This window comes from Cyprinus carpio, chromosome A21 (assembly GCF_018340385.1).
Source record: "Cyprinus carpio isolate SPL01 chromosome A21, ASM1834038v1, whole genome shotgun sequence".
NCBI lineage: Eukaryota > Metazoa > Chordata > Actinopteri > Cypriniformes > Cyprinidae > Cyprinus > Cyprinus carpio.
The window spans coordinates 15,665,026-15,688,603 of NC_056592.1; the positions used below are offsets into that span (position 1 = coordinate 15,665,026).

A 23,578-nucleotide genomic window follows, 5' to 3' on the forward strand; every position below is an offset into this window, starting at 1 on the left:
AGCAGACTGCACTCAGAGACCGACTCTGCCTTCTTATCTCAGAATAAAACGCACACTGACATGATCACCGTGACAGCGTGAATCAAACTGTAGCAGTCGAGCAGCACAGCGTCTGACTCTTTTCCAGGTCAATGCTCCTACACACACAGACTACTAATTATTTTACCTTAAAGACACCTTTGCTCTCTGGAATATCGGAATGGGAGGAAAATCAATCAGATACTTGGGGAGCAGTGAAATTCTTTAGGAGAGTCTGCATTGACATTGACGATAAGTTATAGAAGAAGAAAATTACCATAAATATTAGACAATTACAACAATAGATAATTCTGTCTCAACTGTCCTTTTAATACCAGGATTATTTTACAACATTTTCACACACACAAAATATAAAATTACAATACAAAACAAAAGAATTTCTTCACTTCACTGTCGGTTCTTTCATGCAGGTGTTGCATTGGATAAGAACGGCCTGATGTACTTTGTGGATGCTACTATGATACGAAAAGTGGATCAGAATGGCATTATCTCCACACTGATAAAGACCAATGACCTGACTGCAGTCAGGCCCCTCATACTAAAGTGCATAATTCAGATGCCCTGTACTGTGTATAGATGTATATTGCGTCTTATTTGAATTTGTCTGCAGTCTATCAAGAGAGGGGTGTATAGATGTATATTGCGTCTTATTTGAATTTGTCTGCAGTGTGTGCAAAATCAAAATAATACATCTTCCAATTTTTAATCTTGTCTGCAGTGTGTGCAAGTTCAAATTAACTTCTTGAATATCACATACATACCTTGACCAATCTCAATGGCTATGAAAATCACTAGGCTTCATTTGTCATTTGTTTAGGTCATCTGTAATTCAGAAGCAATGAAATTTGTGTCCTTACATAGAAACAATCCATTAAAACTAACATTGTTCATTATCAAGTTTATTTTATAGAGTCAGAGAGAGGTAGTTTGTTTACCAGAGTTATAAATTGTGTACCAAGTTTGAGGCATATTAAATTAATGTTGATTTTTGAGATTGCGCAATTGTTTTAATCTAGAAAAAAACGATGTAGGTGAAAATTTAAAAAACCCACAATCCACAAAAAACAAAAATATAATCTTTCTAACACATACTTAATAATCAAACAATTTACAGGCCCCATGAAGCATAAAGATAAGCTGTCGAACACAGTTTTTTTTTTTTTTTTTTTTTTGTTTTTTTCAGTGGCATGAATTTGAGCTTTTCATCACCATTCATCCTTGAGCCTTTGATCAACAACTCACCAATATTTGCTTGTCAGAGTGTCTCCTTGGGTATTAACGTTTGACAATGACAGTGACAAACAATGGAACTGGATTATCAATCAAGCAGCTGTCATCATTTGCATAACACTTCAATAAATTCAAAAAACTCAAAATCTTCACACTCTTACGAATCCGAAAAAATGAAAAAAATTATAAATGACAGTAGGAAATCTACTGTCAGAAATGGGAAATGCACTCAGTTTGACCAGACGCAAGGATAAAACAGATCCACTTTGGGGATCAAACGAACAGAAAGGTAGATATCAAAAGCAGAGGCAGGGAAATTCCACTGGGGAAAGCTGAATTTACACTCTCAGACCACAACTGCTCAACATGCCCAATTATTGTCCTTTTTTATGTTAATGTACTCTTCACGTTTAATATTTCTTAACATTTAATGTTTCAGGTACGTCTGGAGTGGCCTACAGACCTGGCCATCAACCCTATGGACAACTCTCTGTATGTGCTGGAGAATAACGTCATCCTGCGCATCTCTGAGAACCACCAAGTCAGCATCATTGCAGGACGGCCCATGCACTGCCAGGTCCCTGGCATTGATTACTCACTCAGCAAACTAGCCATCCATTCTGCCTTGGAGAGCGCCACAGCCATCACCATCTCCCACACAGGTGTGCTCTATATTGCTGAAACCGACGAGAAGCGCATCAACCGCATACGGCAAGTTAGCACCAGCGGTGAGATCTCTCTGCTTGCCGGTGCTGCCTCTGAATGCGACTGTAAGAATGACGTAAACTGCAACTGTTTCTCAGGAGATGAAGGCTATGCTGCGGACGCCAGCCTCAATTGTCCCGCTTCACTGGCTGTGTCACCAGATGGTACACTGTACATCGCTGACCTGAACAATATCCGTGTACGTTCGGTCCGCAGCAACCGCCCTAACGCCACAGCAAGTGGACAGTATGAAGTGGGTTCATCTCTGGAACAGGAGCTATATGTGTTTGGTCCTGATGGGCTTCATAGGCAAACAGTTAGCCTCATTACAGGCTTGGCCCTGTATAACTTTACCTACGGGCTGGACGGAGAGTTGGCAGCAATTACCGATGCCTCCAACAATACACTTCGGGTGAGGAGGGAGGCATCTGGCTCTATCAGGCTTGTGCTATTGCCAGAGAACCAGGTGGTAACACTGGGAATGGACCCATCCGGCAGCCTACGTTCAGTGTCCGCCCTCAGCCAGGAAGTGGCACAACTCAGTTATTACACTAACACAGAACTTTTAGCCTCCAAGTCAGATGAGACCGGATGGACAAACTTTTACAAGTGAGTATGAAATGTGCAGTGTGTTAATAGAACTTTGATATAAAGGCGGGAACACAAAAAAAACACCAAACTTTTTAAAATGACGAAAAGACATATAATTACAAAACATCTCAAGAAAAACATGTGCAATGCGCAAAAAAAATACACTACATCTCTAGACATGTGTTTGGTAAGCATCTGATGAATAACTGGTGCAATATGCAGTAAAACTCTTTTTAATAAAATTCAGTTTGCATCTGTTTTTTTGTGGGTAGTAATACAATGTTTATTTTGCAGTGTTAATAAGGTAATCCATATTAAGCCCAATTTACATAAAAGTAGGCTTGTTTGCACTGAAATGATTTATATTGAGTTAATTTAAAATGACCTAGTGATGTTTCATCGCATTTAGTATTTTGTTAAACTGGGTAGAGAATATAATGCAGGTTTTTCTGCTAAAATTTTTAGTGCAAAAGTTGTGTGACTGCTGCACCCAGTGTTTCATGTATGTTTTTATAGACAATGAATTTTGACTTAGTTTCTAAGCACTGTGGTTATCATCTGAATGGTATCTTCATCTAGTGTCAGAGCAGCTGCTTTGGTCCTGCAGCCATCTAGTGTCTGTATGCTAGAACTGCTCTAGACATTTAAATAGATGTACAGAAATAAAAGATCATATAAAAAAAAAAAAAAATCTAATAACAAAACACTTAAAAAAAAAAATAAAACACAAACAAAAATAAAAAATATAAAAAAAATCTTATAATATTTAAAATATTTTAATTTAAATAATTGTATATTTTAGTTTAAGCTTTAGTAATTTTTTATTTGTTTTTGTCGTTTTTATTAGTTCTTAATATTTTTATACTAAAATAGTATTAAAATAACATTGGTATCAAACAATTTAAAACATTACAAAATAATTATAAATTAATAAAAAAATAAATATTTCTGCAGACACTGCTGGCTATTTATTATTTTCATATTAGTGAGTTTTGTCTTTTGTGCGTCTTCTTCTCAGCTATGACAGTGAAGGTCGTCTAACCAACGTCACATATCCCACTGGTGTGGTGACCAGTCTGCATCGTGAGATGGAGGAGACCATCAATATTGACATGGAGAGCTCAAACAGAGATGATGATGTCACAGTCATCACTAATCTCTCGTCCGTAGAGGCGTCCTACACTGTGGTTCAAGGTACACACCCACAACACACAAAGAACGTATCTCAGTCTAGATCTCATGCTGATGCCCCCCGTTTCCCCTCTAAACCACATCTATTAAGACCAAAACACACAGCAGGCACACAAACCACATGTATCCCACAACTACCCAAAGTGCGGAGTCCAGCAGAACAAAGACATTGTTTGAATGTGCGGAGTCCAGCAGAGCAGAGAAATCATCATTTTACAATTTACTATAGGCTGCCTTTAGGGGTTCGTTCAGAAGGCTTAAACTCTTCTCTTTATATCCAGTGGATTATGTGTTGATGGATTCTCTCATGCAATTTACTTGTAACTTCCTGTAAAGAGTATGCTTTTGCTGTTTACTCAAGACAAATTACATGAAAACCAACCCTTTGGGTCCCTTCTGCTTGTTAGCAGTATACCAAAATGCACTTGGATTTTTTTTTATGACTTTGAAATTGTACATGATTGTGTTTCCCAGGTACATTTCTGTGGAAAGCAGCATCTGATCCAATTATAGCTTGTAAATGGAACTAAAGATGTTTGTGCTGCTTTTAGCCAAAGCTAAATCTTCTTTATAACCAAAAGCTGCATTATACACATCCGCCCAACAGTGATGCGTTTCCCCTAATGCACAATAGACTGTCAGATCGGAATTAATGCTTCATCTGAAATTAAATGAGGCTGGTTTTAGGGAACACTTCATATTAACTCGCCTTAATACAAACATACTTCACAGATAGATAATAGTTAGTGTACATAAATGCCATGAAACAATATTTATATATTTTCATAAGCATTTCACTGCCATTTTTTATCTGTCTGGACTTTTCTTGATTGTAGATGTTAGGATATATGATTTTGTTTTATTATTATTTTTTTCTGTTTTACTTTTAAAACGTATTTGACCATTTAAAACCATTCAAATGTCAGGTTTTTTTAAACACTTTTTATAACACTTTTATTCAGCATGGATGCATTAATTTTAAAAATCTAAAGTTACAGTAAAGTCATTTATAATGTTACAAAAGATTTTTTTATTTAATTATTACTTTTTAAATTTAAAATCATCAAAGAACCCTAAAAACTGTATCAAAGTTTTCACAAAAATATTAAACAGCAAAACGTTTTAACATTTATAATATGTAATGTTTCTTATGCACCAAATCAGTAAATTAGAATGATTTCTGAAGGAACATTTGACACTGAAAACTGGAGTAATGATACAAAAAAATTCAGCCTTGTACAACCGAAATAATTTACATTTTAAAATACTTCAAGATATAAAAAAAATCTTTTAAATTACTGTTTTTTTTTTTTTTTACTGTATTTTTTAGCAAATAAATGCAGTCTTGATGAGTGTAGGAGACTTCTTAAAAAAAAAACCTTACCTAAACTTTTAAGCAGTAGTGTATATTTGTACATTCATCATGATATGTGAAATGTTATATAATGTTGGCTTATGATGTACTATTTAAAGAATATAATCTGATTGTATTATTCTTTGCCGACCTATATTTTTTTATTGCCTTTTCACAGACCAAGTGAGAGATAACTATCAGTTGTACCACAACGGCACACTGCGAGTATCCTATGCTAACGGAATGGGCATCAGCTTTCACACCGAACCCCACATCATTGCAGGATCAGTGAGCCCGACCATCGGGAGACGCAACATCACCCTGCCCACTGACAGTGGCCTTAACTCTATCGAATGGCGCATGAGAAAAGAGCTGAGCAAGGGCAAGGTCACAGTGTTTGGCAGGAAGTTGCGCGTAAGCTTTTTAAAAAAAATTTATTGAAGTTATCATGTAAAGTCAATTTTATTTGTATAGCACTTTTCACAATACACATTGTTTCAAAGCAGCTTTACAGAAATTCAGAATGTTTATAATATCTTAACTCACTTAGCAGTTTAGAGCTGGTCGATTTGATAGTTTACATTCTGTGACAATATCAACAAATTTGATGTTTGAATTGATAGTTTAGAGCTTCTAAAAATGTTAAATGTTTTCCTCTAGGTCCACAGCAGAAACCTTCTGTCCATTGACTATGACCGCAACACCAGAACAGAGAAGATCTACGATGACCACCGCAAGTTCACTCTGCGCATCATCTATGATGCCCAGGGCCGACCGGCCACCTGGCTCCCCAGCAGCAGCTTAGCCCTGGTCAATGTGTCTTATTCACCCACCAGCCGGTTGGTGGGCTTGCAGAGGGGCAGCATGAGTGAGAAAAGTGAGTTTGACACATTTGGACGGATCCTGTCCCGAACCTTTGTTGATGGAAAAGTTTGGAGCTTCAGCTACATGGACAAAGTGAGTTGACTCTTTTGAATCCCAAAAGATTTGTTTTTCTTACAGTGTTAATATACTCATTTTGTTCACCTTTTCATTTTTTCCCTTCTCTCCCACTCTTCAGTCCATGGTGTTGCTGCTCCAGCAGAGTCAGAAACAGTACGTCTTTGATTTTGACACAGCGGGCCGGCTCACAGCGGTCACTATGCCGAGCATGGCCAGACACACTATGGCCACCCACGTGTCTGTTGGTTACATTCGCAACACCTACAACCCCCCTGAGAGCAATGCCACCATTATCCACGACTTCAGCGAGGATGGGCGTCCGCGCGCTACATTCTACCTCGGAACGGGCCGGCGTGTGCTCTACAAGTACGGGAAGCTCGGAAAGCTCTCAGAGGTGCTGTATGACGCCACTGCCGTCACCTTTGGCTATGATGAAACAACAGGAGTGCTTAAAATGGTCAACTTACAGAGCGGAGGCTTCTCTTGCACCATCCGCTATCGCAAACTCGGCCCCCTAGTGGACAAACAGATGTACCGCTTCTCAGAGGAAGGAATGGTCAATGCTCGTTTTGACTACACCTATCATGACAACAGCTTCAGGGTGGCCAGCATAAAGCCAGTAATAGGGGAAACCCCACTTCCTGTGGACCTGTACCGCTATGATGAGATATCCGGTAAGGTCGAACACTTCGGCAAGTTTGGCATCATATACTACGACATCAACCAAATCATCACTACGGCCGTGATGACGCTTAGTAAGCATTTTGACACACATGGTCGCATCAAGGAAGTGCAGTACGAGATCTTCCGCTCGTTGATGTATTGGATGACAGTGCAGTATGACAGTATGGGTCGTGTAATTAAACGAGAACTAAAGATCGGTCCATATGCTAATACCACACAGTACCGCTACGAATATGATGGTGACGGCCAGCTTGTTGGTGTCAAGGTTGATGACTGGTCCACTTGGCGCTACAGCTACGACCTAAATGGAAATCTCCATTTGCTTAACCCTGGTAACAGCGCCCGTCTGCTGCCACTACGCTACGATCTTCGAGACCGAATCACGCGGCTCGGCGATATGCAGTATCACCTCGATGAGGATGGCGTGCTTGCACAGAGAGGCTCGGACATCTTTGAATACAATTCCAAAGGTCTTCTCGAGCGAGCCTACAGCCGCATAGCAGGAGGTTGGAGTGTTCGCTACCACTATGATGGCTTGGGCCGCCGTGTCTCCCGCAGAACTAACGAAGGCGAGCATCAGCAGTACTTCTACGCCGACTTGAACTACCCCACTCGGGTCACCCATGTTTACAACCACTCGAGAGCTGAAATCACCTCCTTCTACTATGACCTGCAGGGTCATCTATTTGCTATGGAGGTCAGTGGTGGGGAGGAATACTATATCGCCTCTGACAACATAGGCACTCCACTGGCCATCTTCAGCAGCAATGGGCAGATGGTCAAGCAGATGCAGTACACAGCGTACGGAGAGATCTACCATGATTCCAACTCAGATTTCCAGCTCATATTGGGCTTCCACGGAGGGCTTTATGATCCTCTCACAAAGCTGGTGCACTTCGCCCAGAGAGACTACGACGTGCTGGCAGGAAGATGGATTGCACCTGACCATACATTGTGGCCAAAGATAGGCAAAGAACCAGCTCCGTTCAACCTGTATATGTTTAAGAACAATAATCCACTCAGCGATATGATTGATGTGAAAAACTATGTGACAGGTGAGAGAGTGATAAAATGTTCTGCTTTGTATATAGAAGTTATGTATAAATGACTCATATTGGTTCCTGTGACAGCTTGTGAAAGATTTTTTTCTCTGTTTTGTCTTGCAGATGTGAAGAGTTGGCTGGTTATGTTTGGCTTTCAGCTCAGCAACATCATTCCAGGGTTTCCTAGACACTCGCTTTATTTTGTCCACACTACTTACTAGCCACTCACCAGTCAGGAAACTGACTACACCAATCTTAATTCATTTTTTTTTATTTATTTCTTTATTTAACTTACATTAATTACACTCACCAAAAAAATAATGTTATATTACATTCATTATTTACACATACCACATAATGTTTAGAATTACAATTAATATACTCCATACAAAAAAAAATATACTATCATTAACAAAAAAATTCATAATAAACAAATTTTTTTTTTCTTTACAAAGAAAAAAAAGTTATTATTCACCAAAATATTTTTTAAACAAATTTATGAAGAAATATGTTCACTACCATTCAAAACTTTTGGTTCAGTATCGTTCAAAAAAGTTTGTAAGGCAATAGAATGGACAAAAAAACTATAACAACAAATGTAAAATTTTTAGTGTCCGCATAGTCAGCATGTCCCTGGTCTAAAAGGACCAAAGACTTTTCTGTCAAATTGTTTAAAATGCTCTCACGCATACTGTACCTTAGACACATCATACAACCTAAAATTGATAGTGACCATATGTATCATATTACTGCTTAAACACTTTTAACAGGTGTCAATAACTATTCACCCATTTTACAGCTTTTCACTGGAGTTCAGCATTCAGTGGATAGACACAACCAGGCCTTCATGGTTCTCGAGGGGAGGCGGCTCAACAAACAGCGGCGCACCAAGCGCGACAAGCCCGGTTACTGGTTTGGCACCAGCACACCCATCATAGGCAAAGGCATGATGATCGCTATCAAGGATGGTCACGTATTAACAGATCTGTCCAGCTCAGCTAGCGAAGACAGTCGCAAAATATCACAGATCCTCAGCAACGCCATCTACCTGGACGGCACGCATTACACCATAGATGGACGAGACTGCCACTTCTTTGTGAAGCTCGGACTAGCTGACAGTGACCTGTTGGCCTTGGGTCTCAGCAGCGGCCACAAGACACTGGAGAGCGGGATCAACATGACGGTCAGCGGACGCTCCCGCCGGGGCGTCACTATAGAAATCCACTCTGCTAAACTCACATACAGCATCCGGTATGGGCTGTCAGCGGAGGTTCTGGAAAAGGAGCGAAGCCGCCTGCTGGAACAAGCCCACCAGAGGGCGCTGTCTGGAGCCTGGGCCAGGGAGCAACAGCAAGTGCGCGAAGGCAGGGAAGGGGGACGCGTGTGGGCTGAAAATGAGAAGCAACAACTGTTAGCCATGGGGAAGATCACGGGCTACGAGGGCTACTACGTGCTCCCAGTAGAGCAGTACCCTGAACTGGCGGACAGCAGCGCTAACATCCAGTTCCTCAAACAGAACGAGATGGGCAGGAGGTAACAGAGTTGAACTGTTGCTGATGCCATGCCATCTCCTACGGAGAGAAACAAAAGAGCGCTGCAGAGACGTTTCCCAAAAATGGAGAACCAACAGCCAGCAGCAAGAACACTATGACCCAATATTGGAAAAAAAAGCACTTGTGAACAATGATTTTGTAGTGACCTTTTGACTTTATAGAAAGTGGTAAATATTTTTTAGTCATTTCGGACTGGCTGTGAGTGGCGGACATTCATGTGATGATAGTGTGATGGCTCGCTTTGGTTTTTCATGTCTGCATATCAAACCATCACAGAAAACCACAATCAGTTCACCGCACTCTCATGCCACAGTACTCAATAAAACAGCATCACCTGCTCCCATACGTGTTTGTGAAACTACACTGGAACATACTCAAAAGCAACGTCAGCGTCTCTACACCTTCAGTCTCGTTCCTCATGAATTTTCTCGCTATACATCAATGCAGTGTTCGGTATTAAGATTTTAATCGCACCGTGTGAGGCTGAGCTTTCTGATTGGCCTTCGTTGGATGTGTTCGTCTGTCCTCTTCTGTTCGCAATATATGACAATCACGGGGATGATACATTGATCAAAAACTGTACATGAGCCAACCGTTTTGTATAATATGTAAGAGATTATTGATTGTCTGATTTTTTATTATTTTATTAATTTAAATTCAACTTGGCAAGTGAAAACAGATGAAAGCGTAATATATATTTTTTTTTAAGTCTTTTAAAACTGTGAAACATATTACACATGTAAAATATTCTCATTGACCTCACAGTTTGGGTGTATCAAATCAAGAACATTTCTCAGAGGAAGTGGCTCCATCACTGCGTTGTGTGAAAATCCATTGTGAGACTCAAAACACAATTAAAATAAAATGAATATTACGAAAGCTAAAGCAGCCGTTGACCGTTTTTTCTTGGTGTAGAATCTCTTCTGAATGTGGTAAGTCAGTGTGGATATGAGCTTTAATTAGCAAAGTAACACTCAAGACACCTGTGGAAGGAGGTTCTTTGGAAATTCTATGAAAATAAAACATTTGCATTTGTACTTTTTGAATTTGAATTACTTCCTTTATAGCTGAGGAATTGTTTCAAGTTATTGTTTCAAGTCAGTTCTTAATTTCACAATTTACTTAATGAAAATATATAAAGAGCAGTACACAGTAGACCAACCTCAATCCCAACAAATCTTTCTGTCCAAAAGAAAAAGGTTATTGAAGTGTAGATGGCTCTTGGAAAACCTTTTTTATTTCTAAAGTGTGATTTGGACAGGATTTGTTTGTACTGTTTGACTTAAAATCAGCAAAAATGAATCTAAAAAAGTTTCATGAAAACTGTATTCTGTCTAACAGATTATTTTCAGTCTAAAAATACAAGCATAATGCTCTACATTTAAGTCTAAATAGTAATTTACTCAGGCTCAGCAGTTCCGTAACATTGCTACACTGTGAACCGTCAGAGAACAATGACCTGTCCTGTTATTCCCTTATCCTGAATTATAGTTAAAAATTAAGTCAAAACTGTGATTGTCTGTGGCCAGTGAGGTGGAATGACACTCAGTTGAGAACATCAGGAAGCGTTTTGTAAAGATTTCTGTGGATGACAAGGACTGACATCAACAGAATTCTGACTTTTTAAAAAAATTACTACCATTGAATTGAAACAATATAGTAATTATTAATAGTTTTGCTATTATTTCCATGATGTTTCAGACCGAATGGCCAAAGATCAGACCGGCTGTAGCTGTCACTGCTGACAGTGAGAAAATATTGAACACAGCTTTACTTTAAATAGCCTGTTGCAGTGCATGTAAGTTTACACCCATTAAAACCACTTCCAGTGAATTGATGCACACTGGTGCTGGGGGAAGGGATCACTCAAGAGTGTTGCACTTTTCTCTCGAGATTCTGCTAAGTACATGTTGAAAAACTCAAAACAAATAAGGGATGTCGTCAATTCGTAAATTCTGCTTACCAGGAACTTGATGCGTCTTGACATTTGGTCACCTGTGTATTTCAACACACACCTACACAAGTTTAAAAAGGCTCCAGCAAAGCCATGAGGTCTACAGGTTCTTTACAGGCTCTTTATTTATGAACATAAATACAAAAACCTATCCTAGATTCCATTCATTTATGATTTTTGTTACTCTTAAATGTTAGTAGACAAAAGCGTGCCATCTGTATCTGAGGGGCGGAGCGCTTCAATAGAAAACGATGAGAAGCCAGTGATGTGTGATGGATGAAAAAAAAAACCTCATTAATAATGCATTTGCAGCTCAGCAAACAATTCCTAAAAGGATTTGCAGTCGATACTATCTCATTTAGTTATAATTTCACATTAACTTTCTAGCTGAAAATGCAGACAGAAAAAAAAAAGCAGATAATAAACTATAATAATAAATTTAATGTTTTATACTTTGTGGCAAAGGTTCAGGTCTGTTCCCTCATATTGTGTTTAAAATGTTCAGAGTAGTATTTTTGCTTCACAGGGGCAAAGGAGATAAATGTTTTTTTGTTAAATGTTACATTTTGTTTGTGTTTGTAAAAACAAAACACTTTTTTAAATATTTAAATATGGCCAAACAGTTTAATATGCTGAAACTGCAAGTTGGTTTCCTCAAAAAAAAAAAGTGTAAACACTGTGGCTCTGTATTCGTTTTGTTCGTTAACATTTGTTTTGTTTGTGCACCCAGACCATCTAGAACAGGCCACACTGACTCAACACAACACATCCAGAATATTAATTTGAAAATATTAAAATTATTATTTTTGGACATCCATTTGGTGTATGTTAGCAGTGCAGAAACTACACAGAAGGCCATTTTGAGTAAATCAAAGCCTTATTTCCTTTATTTTATTTAATAGAAACAAACTTTTTCTGTGATTGACTCATATTAAGACAGCTCAAACATTCGAGGCCGTATTTGATTATCAAATCTGGTCTATAAACAAGCAAAATGTAAATGTTTGCATACATTAGCAAAGATGACATCTGTATTATTTTGAAAAGACAAATAATAAAAACATTCAGTTTAATAAGCCACTACAGATAAGATCGACGCATGTAATCAGTCTCTCAGTGCATATCTTGCATCATTGAAGGAATAAAAATAAGCTGGACTACTGGAAATTGAACGCTACAACAAAAACATTACTCTATTTGTTTCTCAATTACCTTTTCAGTAGTCACACATAAATAAGGATTGAAACGTGGAGTGAAAGAACTTTACAAATAAAAGGGGGCTTACAGTGCTTTCCTTATTATTCTAGGTCAACATGTCCCAGAGACAGCAGCAACACAGAGCTGTCCAACATGCAGTTAGACATGCCTGCTCCCCAGAATCATCCCGCCTGCCCTGCTCCACAACATACACTGGAGAAAAAACACAGAGGTGTAGAAAAACACTGCTCAGAATGCCAGCAGTATGAACTTTGCAAGGTCATTGCAGATTAGATTATAAATTACATATTTTTCCAGAGGGTCTCCACTGTATGCAAATGTTCATTATACATTTAATTTACACCTAATTAAAATCTAGCTGAATATCTAATTAACACGTAATTTTAAAAAAACCAAACAGGTTACAGAAGCTAAACAATTTAATTATGTAATTTAAACAGCAGCAATCTTCGGACTTATGTTAACCTCCTATTAAACTCGACAAAACAAAGAACACCAAGAAAAATAATTATTTACATACTGTACAACTGAAAAGATTACATGACTGTTGCAGAAACTATGAGCAACAAACATTTCCATTAACTGTGCAAGCTGTGTTTATTGTAAATCTGTTGACCTCACTGTTACAAATGAGGACGTTAATGAGGAAGTTCAGAATGAAACTAACCCGATTATTGTGTAAATGAAAATGTGTTCTATGTGACAGGAAATCAAGGATCTTACCAGTGTTTTTAGGAGGTTCCCCGTACACTGGGCCACCATACTGTGGTTGTGGGTACGCCTGGTATCCTGGCTGGACTGGGTATGACCCAGGGGGTCCAGGAGGGTAGTTTGGGTAACCAGGGTTGGGCTGGTCAGTATTGACTGGATATCCTTGGTACGGCTGTGCAGGGTATCCCTGAGGAGGATATCCTTGAGGAGGGTACCCAGGAGCAGTGGGAGGGGGATATCCTGGAGCGGTGGGGCCCGGCCCTGTGTAGGGGGGAGGCTGTTCATAATTCATCTGCACACTGCAGATGAGGGTGCGACCTGGGAGAGAGCAATGAAGTTTTACAACTTGTTTAAGACATGTGACATCAAGTTAACCTTTGGTTCTCTCATCATCTTAAACTTACAAAATTTATTACTAAGCAGTTAAGAGTTATTACATACTCTTTTACATGGTTTGTTTTTAATGTTCTATGCATGTATCTAGCATACTTCGTTGTGTAGGCTATATCATCTAAAAACAAAACGAACAAAAAGAAAGACAGGACCTGAGGCAATTTGGGTTTGTAATATGTTTGTAAACAAAACTGGAATATCACATAAAACATTTGCGAACAAGCACTCTTTCCATCCAACGCATCAAAGAGAACAAAATCATCACTTCATGTTAAACTGGCACTAAATATCAGTAAGAAAACTAGGAGAACTGAATATAATAATTTTCATATATGATAAATTACTTGCGCCTCAGAGCAAGCAGACGAAACACAATAAATGATGTCATTGCTGTCGGAGGCGGATGCATGCTGCTGTTTGGGAACGCAGTCATGTAAGACATTATACAGAAATACTTAGATGACAGACTTTGCTCAGGCATTTCAGAACTTTCAGGTTTTTCAATTTCCTTCTAATTCAAAATAATCCCACAACTTGCTTGTCTTTCGCTTGGTCACTTTTGAGCTCGCCACAACTGACACGAAGAAAACTCATGCGAGGCATGAGGTAAAGATGTAGTTTACGTCCTGAAACACTTTAAAAAATAATGTATTTTTCAAATGTTTTATTTTAACTTGTTATTTAAAATGTTTTAAATGTAACAATAGGAATTTGATAGTAACATAAAATTATGGTAATTTGAATGATTATCAAGGCTTTTTTTTCTGTCGTGTAATCGACTATTGTTTTCAGTGACTAGTCGACTAGACCCGCACATCCCTACTCTACACTGCTCAAAACGATTGAATCATCAGTGGCAAATCCTTTAAATATGAAAACGTACTTACAGACTGTGAGTCAGAAGCGCCAGACTGTCCTTACAAACTTAGAATTGCCCCACTTTATAGAAACATTGCATTGTAGGCTAATTATAGAAACAGGCATTGTAGGATACTCTCACAGGAAACAGTCCTCGTCCTCTGCAAAATGCGCTGCACGCATCTGAATATTTGTGTTGAACTGTTCCGGAATATTGTTGTAAATACAACTTAACCACTGATTTCTAGTTGTATCCTCTTTTGGAAGGCCAAACATAGTTGTTTCGCTTTCACAAGGAAACACACAGCGTCTCCACAACATGGCACCGGTGGCCACAGTAAGAATAAAATTTACGCCTTCTTTCTTTGCGTGAACATTTGGGTGGCGTTATGCAAATCTTCCCACATCGTGACGCAGATATGTGGGGGCGTGTTAGAATGAGCCGTTTTAGGTAGGCGCTTTTAAAAATAATATAAAGAATATCTCTTTGGATTTGAGACTTTAGTCTTTGCAACTTTACAGATCTTCTTTATGTACCAAGAGCTTGTAACACTCCAAAGGGAAAGAACAAATTTAAATCGCATCATATGACCCCTTTAATGATCAGTGAATATCAAAAAGCCTCTTGAACAGGAATATTCTTTCAATGGAAATGGCATCAGCTCTGACAAATATACTTACAACAGCAATGAGTGAACTCTAGGTTGAAGTCAGCTCTCTTGACTCAAAGATGGTAAATTATTAACTTAATGGATCTTAATGGAACAAGCTGGCAATGCATTGCTCAAACAACACAGAGACAATACTGAATGAAATAATACAGACACAGCAAATCCACTTTAAACAGAGCTTGTTTCCCTAAAAACGACTGCTGTGAATCCTGACAATATATTGTCAGAAAATCATAATTCATTACTGTATGTTTAACTTCTGTTTTGAAACCCCATAAAATGTATAATTGAACAGGGACATATCCACTTAACATGCATTACACATGTGTTAATGTGTTACTCATTTCGATAATTAAAGGGCAATTGACTAATCAAAATATCAGAAGGAGCACAGTACACTCTGATAACTAGCTAAACTAAGACACACCAACTGAAATGAGCTGACTCTGACAGAAGAATGATGAAAAGTCTAAAGTACAGCTATTGTTTTTAACCTGTACATTAGCAAGCCTCACTCTCGATGACAGTGAATGCAGTATATAGTGTTACAGAAACTGCAGTAATAATGAGAATCAGGCGACTGCTCTGGATCTGATTCATTCACAACAAGAAGACGTTTGTTCACCTGCTGCCGAACAAAGGTCAGGATCTCATGCGCCCACGCGAATAAATGTGCGACACATTATGAAAACACAGCAGTTTACACTACAAACACAAAACTTGAATAATCATGAAATACGTTATATCGTCCATTACTTATAATAATAGAACAGCATAATATCATCATGAAGAAGGACAAAAATACATTTAATTGTTTGTACGCCATACTATGTTTATAAGAAAATGGAGCGGCGGTGAGACCCTGAAGACCAAACCCTACCATTCAGTAGCCTAGTCAATGTTTAACAGGACCAACAAACATATTCGCTATCTAAAAAGACTAAATAATATATAGAAAGAAATAATTATTTTATTAGTTAATATATCTTCATAGAAAGGGCAGAGAAGTGTTCTTTTCCTTACCTTTGAAAAAAAAGAAAGAAAAAACGAGTTTCTTTGCTGTTACTTCCTCTATTGTATTTTAGTGTTTTGTTGTTTTATTATTTCGTCGCTGGAGTCGGCCGTAAACCGCTGAAGCTGCGACCACGAACAAAATAACGCTTCTCGATTAGGTCAGAACGAACGCGGTGATGTCACGTAGACAGCGGTGCGCGGACTCTCATTGGAAAGTTACTCCCGGTAATATCAGCTGACCGCTACAGCAGCGCGTGCAGCGCAACCCAATGACCCCGCCTCTACGAGGACGCGTCACCACCACACAAGTGTCACGAGCCTTGAAAACGCAAGTTTTAAAATAACGTTTCATCTTACACGATATTACAAGATATCATATTCGACTTTTAAAAATGCTCTGATTAATCTGAGGGCCTTTATTAATGATACCTCGATTACACAATGGCAAAGTAATAAAATACCTATTACTGTAATTTTATGTTTTTTTTTTTAAGTGATATAAAGCAAACCAAAATAAAATAAACCCTTACAGAATTTGTATTAGCTAGTAATACCAAAAATGATGCAATTAAGGAATTGGCTTTTGTTAGGTAAAGGGATCTTACAAAAACAACAGGACAAAGGGAACTTTAATCATTTCATCCTTTGTGATAAATTTGAGAGAAACAAAATAATCGTCATCATTTACATTTACAGAATTATGTTTATACAATAATAATGAGGCAGGTTTACTGGCATACCTTTTAAGCCACAATATCTTGACGCTGTGCTTTTAGAATAAAGTAATATCATGTTAAAACAGACAGCTGCAGTTATGTGCTAAGTGTTTCCTGAAATGACACTTATGTTATATAAACTATCCAGTTTATTATATAACTATAAAAAGAGTTTTAAAAAAGTACATTAAAAAAGAAAAGTAAATAAACAAAAGCTAAAGGCTTGATTTTATCAACCTTACTGGTGCTTCAATCATATTGCATTATTTTGTCCTCAAGTAAATATCTGAATTTTTTTTCCTTTTTTTTTTTAGGAAGAAAGAGGGGAAAACAGAAACGGAGTATATCATCTGTTCTTTTATCAAACATTCATGTCTTCAACTTGTCATTTACATAAAGTAATACAGTTAGGAAAGAAACACAAAGTACAGTCAAGGCCAGACTCATTAAACCGCAGTGCAATTCGCACAAAACACATAAAGGTGAAATACCTGTTGGCTATAATAAATGTATACTTGAACATCAAACAAAGCTGCTGGACTTGTAAAAAGCGTGGACCTGTTTTCATTCAGGACTGTGAAATAGGATCGGTGCTTCAGTGAAACAGTGAAATGCTAAACATTTAAAGAGTGTGGCCCTGTTTTCTTCTGGAGTTTGGGAAAATAGTTGTTGCCTTAATGAAAGACAGTCTGCCTCCAACGTTTGTCATGCTGGAAGGGCCAGAGGCTGTCCCTAATGGCAGTCTTGAAAGGGGTGGGCTCCACACTCAGACCGAGGAGCTCCAAACGTGAGCACTCTAACTGGGCATTTTGCGGCCTTTGGGCCGCTGCTCCAGCAGGCTGCTCTGTCATCTACACACACATACATATACCAGGTTAATGACCAAAAGTAATCAAAATGGATCATACCGAAACCAAAAATAAGAGAAAAGATGTGAAGTTAAAAATTTCTTCAACCAGAAGGCAAAATGTTTACATGAACAGACCACATTCATAGCTATAAAATGCATATGGTTACAGGCAAGGGTAAGGAATGCACTGTATATACAGACTGCACTGAAGGACAGAGGATATATTAAGGGCATCTTTTCAGCTTTTTGTTCACTCACTGGTATTAGATGACTGCTGGGCAGGTTGAAAGCATCTGCTATTGCACAGGCCATCTCATATTTGGTCATCTGCTCTTTGGCAGAGTAATGGAAGATTCCACGCAGTGACGAGTCCTGGGGGGAACAGAAACATGCTGTATTGAAAAGTCAAGTTGATTCTAGACTTAACTAGCTCAAGTATCATATATTGTGCATACATTCTCTACACGGGGGCACCACACAGTGACTTCTTTCAATCCAGCTCTTGACCGAAACTGAGTTTGACACCTCTGCTATAAAGTTTACACCAAACGACTCACCTGCAGGGCTCTCTCAGCCATGTTCCGGCAGACACGTGCCACATCATTAGTATAAGTGGGGAAGCGTTGCTGACAGTGGTCTATGGTGCAGCTCTCAGCTCCCTCCTGAACACGGTCCCACAACACGGTCACTGCGCTCTCTTCAACCTTCTCTACCTCTCCAAACAGAATGGGCACTCGTAGTACAGCTGCGCCTGCTTGGAGCAATAGATAGAGAACAGAGATTATTTATAAGGGAATATACATTTTATGCTTTCCTAATATCACATTTCTATTTTTTATGCTCCTGCACTAACTATTGTTTTTATGGAAGATAATACTTGAAACTTTGAAAATGACTTTCCCACTTCAGTAACTCTACTTCAGTATTAGTTAGTTGTTCATTTATAAACATTGTTTGGGAAAGTCGTAGCCTAATGGTTAGAGAGTTTGACTCCTAACCCTAAGGTAATATGAAAAAAACTTTCATAATTAAACTAACGATTTAAATGATCTTATTATGGCATATTATTGGGAGACATAGAGTGACAACTGTTAACTAACGTTTAAAGATCCTGCTAATTTAAATTAAAATAAATGGAGACATAGAGTGACAACTGATGCAATGATATCCAAGTTGTCTGTTACGCTGTTATAAAGATCCTGCTAATTTACATTACATGATATCAGAATTTCATCTCACTTTTTGGCCATATATTGATGATGTTTTATAAACATGATTTCGGGATTGAGCATGCGCAGATGTTTAACACGGCAAGTCATCATCAGTATTGCACCATCTATCCCCCTCAGCAACCTAAAGAACCCCTGACCATAATCTAAAAATTTAAATATACCTTCATTTTGGCATCTAGTCTTTCAGCAACTAATATGCACCACCCCGAAATCAGCCTGTCATGCAGATCTCTCTACCCCATTACAAGGGATCAACATTCCACCTTAGTTTTGGGTATATAAATAAATGCCCAAACTGCTCAGACCCCTCTCAGTTTGGACAGGGGAATAAAAACTGAGCTCTAGGGTAATCAAGTTTGGAGCTCAGATTTTTCTCCCCGTCCAGATCTGTACCCAACTGCATTTTTGTTCAGTTTGGGCTTTTGAATAAAATTGAGGCCTTTTTCATCAACTATACCCAACATAATTTTCTATAACATACCATATTTCCACTAGTATGGGTTCCATATTGTGCTATATCATACCATATGAGTCCTGGTCAAAAATCCTCATAAAAAAAATAAAAAAAAATGAGTCCTGGTCAAAAATCCTCATAAAAAAAATAAAAAAAAATACATATGCAAACTTTTTTTTTTTTAATGAATCAATGAACAGTTCTTTCAGACTGTTATTTAAGGTCAGGCTTTACAGGTTTAAATATATATATCCTTCAATAAATGGTTAAAAAATGCCCAGCCATGCTTAAGATCCTTTCAAGATGTGGTTGAGAAACAACATACCTGGGCAGTGTCTGAGAATCTCCCTTTCACCCTCTAGCTTGGACTTCCCATACAAATTCAAAGGATTAGGAGCATCGTTTTCTCCGTAGGGAGGATTACGTCCATCAAAAACATAATCTGTGCTGATATAGATGAGAAAGATGCCACCTGTGGAAAAGGATTATGAACTTTACTGAGCAAATGTGCATTTTTAACTGCATATAATACAGATGTATCACTCTACTAACCTGCTTCTTTGGCCAGAGAAGCACATGCATGCACATTCAGATTCATGGCTGCTTCAGTATGACGCTCCACCACATCTGGCCTCCTCTCAGCAGCACAGTGCACAATGACATGAGGCTAACATTCACAAAACAAAGAAAAATACTTATGACACATCAAACGTACTGTATGAATAAAAAAATAAAAAAAAAAAAAAGGTGGTGGTAAGACATAAGTAGTGGGTGGTCTTACTGGTTAGGGTAATGAGTTACCTGAAACCCCTGAATGACCCCTCGCACTGCGTCTTCATCCAGGAGATTACACTTCAGGAAACAAGGCCGGGCACGGTTGTAGCCACACCCCAAAGCATCCCAGTCATTGTTCTTGAACTCTTTGTAAACAGCACGTCCCAGAAGACCTGTGGCACCAGTCACAAGCACACGCCGGTATGGAGTGTACACTTCATCCTAACGGACAGAACCAAGTACATTTACCCTAAAAGTATGCATGCACAGCTGTTTTGCACATTTTTAACTGCAAGATGTCAGATGTTCAACAAACATTTAGATAATGTCTTTAAGATGTTTATGGCTTAGAATGTATGTTAAACTACTTTGTTTATTAGATGTTTGTAGTAGACAACAGATGTTTCCAGATGAAGCAATCTGGGTGAGTGGCATGTGTCTTAATTTATAACTGTTGGACAAATCAATTAATGCAACACATTTCACAACACTATTGAAAATTTAATCACTTATATTATAAGTTAATAAATAAAAAAAGAAACAATCCGTTTATCAAGCATTCTTAATACTACATGATAGATTTAAAGAAAAGTTAATCACTGCTTTTTATTTTAAATTGAAAAATAATTGTTGAAAAAGTTAATCAATTGGATGTATTTTATAACGCACATGATTGCTGAGTCCATGAGATGTTTTGATTTATTTATTTTAAATCCTGGATAGAACGATAACAAGTCCGAGATGTGATTGACAAACTAAGAACCAATCACAGTCGTTCCTCTCAGAATCTGGACAAGCCCCTAAAACATCATTGGCAGTTGATATCAATTCGCGGGGTCTAATGACAACTGATGGAAAAAGCCAGTGTCGATGAGTAGGCTATTTGAGTTTTTTGTGAGCACTCTGCAAACAGCAAAACAGTTGAACATAGGTAAGATATTACAACGTTCTTAAGAAGTAACTGTACTAACCTAAAAACTTTAAGACTATAAGCAAAACACAAAGAAGTTACGTGATACTAGACGGCATATACAATTTACCTCAGATGTTGGATAACCACATATGTTAGATAACCAATAGTGAAAACGTTTAACTTATAAAGACGAAATAACCCATTAACTTAAAAATCTAAACACATAGCAATAGTAATAATAAATATCACCATCAAAAACAACAACATTGACTCAATACAATTAGATTATTAATATCTTATTGTGATACAAAAAATACCTTGTAAATATAAATCGAATTTTACTAAAACAATGTAACACATAAATTGCCTTGGAACGTTACATTGCATTGGTCTTAAACTAGCATCGCTTTCAGCCTCATGCGTGAGCGAACGCCCCTAGACTTTCAGACCAGCTAACCCTCTAAAACAAAAACAAAAAAGTAAAGAACCCTTTTAATACACACATACATTTACTTAATTACATGGTTTGCAAACGTTTGAAATCTACAGCCTCACAAGCTGACACTCGAAATTTCTCGATGCTGTTGTTCATTAATCCTCAACCCTCAAGCTCTCAATTATTTATTAATCGCCAAACCCACAACATCAAGACAAACAACAGAACTACAGCACTTCGTTGTATGGTTGTAGAAAATACTACTATCGTTAATAATGACAACAGACAAACTACACACGTTATTGGCATAGATGATAATATTACTCAACACAAACAAGAAACTTAAAATAAAACTTACTAACAGAATTAAAATATAAACAGATTAAATTTGGGTTTCCATTATCTGCACATTTAGAGTGTAATACTGCGACTCTAAATCAACTGACTTGCATGGGATTTATCACCAGATGGTTTAAATGGCACTGTACACATCATTACCTCAGCAGTTTTAATATGCCAAAAATGAAAATGAAAAAATATCATAATAAGCACTAATTTATCTGTCTAATTTTTCAGGTAGCACTCATATTCCACTTTATAGTTTAAAGTGCTGGTAACCAATTCAAACATGATCAGTTGCGTTCATCTGCTCGTCGTAACTGAAACTAAACTATGCCATAACAATAACACGATTTGTATTTATTTTTGAGTTAAACAAAAAAAAGTATACAGAACGGGTCGCCTTGGATTATAAGGCATTTATTTGAATTAAAGTTGCTTTTGGCTTACGTTATATAGCCTACCGTGGACGTGCTTCCTTAGAAATGGACCAACAGTCTTACCTGTACAAGCTCAACGTGCCCGGGCTTAAAATGTATCTTAAGCTCTTTATCTCTGATACTCATTTCAGTGTGGCTACAGTTATCATATCCTGGAGGAGAGACCTCTATTTCTAATGCGCCACTCAATCCTTAAACCCTCTTGGAACGGCTGGTTTGTGCTGTCAAATTAGGCCCGCGTCCGGTATGATCTATAGAACATAAGCTCGCAAGGCTGACACCTGTTTATGTTCTGCAGATTAGTGACTCTCTATGCCATCCTTGCAGTGTAAACAACAGCTTTTGACCAAAACAAAGACAAGTGTTCTAGCGCATCATAGCTGCGCACTTTTGCGCAGTCCTATGCGGTTGAGATTCGCGTTAGTAGCCGTTTTATCTACCAAAGTCTTGCGGTATAAGACTTTCGTCAATATAAAATGAATTTGTAATACGAATGACAAAACACTGAAACACTCTATAGGAGTAAAACTTGAAAACAGATTAACGGCAGAAAAAGAACTAGTTCCTCGAAACAGACCAAAGTCCGCCGATACAAAGCTAATAATAGCCATGAAACGTTTCCAAAAAGCTTGAAATCGTACATATTTAGTTTTCACCCAAAAACACAGATTTCTATAAAATAAACGTCGTTTTAATAAACCATCTACCAAAGAATAGAATTAACTGTTTTATTAGCTCCTTACAGAGATGCAGCTTAAAATTTCTGAAGAACATATATACATTAAAGACTAAATTAAATCACACAAATGCAATTTAAATCCGTTTAAAATTTACCTGATCATCCCCGTAGTTAAAACCAGGCATATTTGGAATATATGCAGGTGTAGTAGTGTGAAGCCTTTAGCATGAAAATGTTTTTTCAAGTCCTTGTTCTGCAGCTACAATGGTGATTTCAGTATAAAAGTCCTAGTCCGTGTTTGTATAGAAGTCCCAACTTTTTATGTTCTTTTTGTTTATTAATTATTTATTTTAAGAGAAGATCTGGTTGTATCCCAGTTAAATTAAGTCATTAACAAAATATTATATTTAAAAAAATATTTAAACCCCCCTTTCTTTCTTTTTTTGTGCTTTTTTAGGGATAGATTGGGAAGGGGTAGCAAGGTTTTTATTTTTATTTTTATTTTTATTTGTTTTTTTATTTTATTTTTTTATTACTGGTTGACATTATATTTGTATGTTAAAATGTTTCTAATCTGTCTATTTACCTGGTCTT

General features: G+C 37.8%; 3 protein-coding genes across 6 annotated transcripts in view; 1 reads left to right on the forward strand and 2 right to left on the reverse strand.

Moving 5' to 3' along the window:
* tenm2b (teneurin transmembrane protein 2b) overlaps positions 1 to 10,155 on the forward strand; it is a 258,970-nt gene extending 248,815 nt beyond the window's left edge. Inside the window, 8 exon segments of the mRNA XM_042711040.1 lie at positions 450 to 607; positions 1,709 to 2,583; positions 3,584 to 3,759; positions 5,289 to 5,524; positions 5,771 to 6,067; positions 6,171 to 7,791; positions 7,903 to 8,031; positions 8,577 to 10,155. Coding sequence (XP_042566974.1) covers positions 450 to 607; positions 1,709 to 2,583; positions 3,584 to 3,759; positions 5,289 to 5,524; positions 5,771 to 6,067; positions 6,171 to 7,791; positions 7,903 to 8,031; positions 8,577 to 9,316 — 4,232 coding nt within the window. The 3' untranslated portion in view covers positions 9,317 to 10,155.
* A 1,989-nt stretch (positions 10,156 to 12,144) lies between these two features.
* zgc:165573 (cysteine-rich and transmembrane domain-containing protein 1) lies at positions 12,145 to 16,374 on the reverse strand. The gene is made up of 3 exons (XM_019072211.2): positions 16,161 to 16,374; positions 13,228 to 13,533; positions 12,145 to 12,696 (listed from the first exon to the last, which is right to left on the reverse strand). Exons 2-3 carry the CDS (start codon positions 13,505 to 13,507, stop codon positions 12,590 to 12,592), a joined length of 387 nt encoding a protein of 128 aa, XP_018927756.1. The 5' UTR covers positions 13,508 to 13,533; positions 16,161 to 16,374; the 3' UTR covers positions 12,145 to 12,589.
* An 835-nt stretch (positions 16,375 to 17,209) lies between these two features.
* mat2b (methionine adenosyltransferase II, beta) lies at positions 17,210 to 23,286 on the reverse strand. 4 transcript variants are annotated; one of them, XM_042711044.1, is made up of 7 exons: positions 23,140 to 23,286; positions 20,205 to 20,399; positions 19,956 to 20,070; positions 19,729 to 19,875; positions 18,275 to 18,468; positions 17,976 to 18,089; positions 17,210 to 17,718 (listed from the first exon to the last, which is right to left on the reverse strand). In XM_042711044.1, the coding sequence occupies exons 1-7, from the start codon at positions 23,167 to 23,169 to the stop codon at positions 17,542 to 17,544; spliced, it is 972 nt and encodes a 323-aa protein (XP_042566978.1). In that variant the 5' UTR covers positions 23,170 to 23,286; the 3' UTR covers positions 17,210 to 17,541. The 4 variants fall into 4 exon arrangements, with proteins under 4 accessions (XP_042566978.1, XP_042566977.1, XP_042566975.1 ...); XM_042711043.1 differs by having other exon boundaries at positions 18,275 to 18,471; XM_042711041.1 differs by lacking the exon at positions 23,140 to 23,286 and adding an exon at positions 22,369 to 22,640 and having other exon boundaries at positions 18,275 to 18,471.
* Between the last annotated feature and the right edge of the window lie 292 nt (positions 23,287 to 23,578).

Excerpts from the sequence above, each read along its gene's own strand:
- zgc:165573 (XM_019072211.2), bottom strand. The coding sequence starts at position 13,507 with ATGAATTATGAACAGCCTCCCCCCTACACAGGGCCGGGCCCCACCGCT. Across the intron at positions 12,697-13,227 it reads GGAACCTCCTAAAAACACTG|TGTATGTTGTGGAGCAGGGC; the intron begins GTAAGATCCTTG and ends TTTTTTCTCCAG.
- mat2b (XM_042711041.1), bottom strand. The coding sequence starts at position 22,431 with ATGAGTATCAGAGATAAAGAGCTTAAGATACATTTTAAGCCCGGGCAC. Across the intron at positions 20,400-22,368 it reads GGCACGTTGAGCTTGTACAG|GATGAAGTGTACACTCCATA; the intron begins GTAAGACTGTTG and ends TCTGTCCGTTAG. Across the intron at positions 19,876-19,955 it reads TTCTCTGGCCAAAGAAGCAG|GTGGCATCTTTCTCATCTAT; the intron begins GTTAGTAGAGTG and ends CCTTTTCCACAG.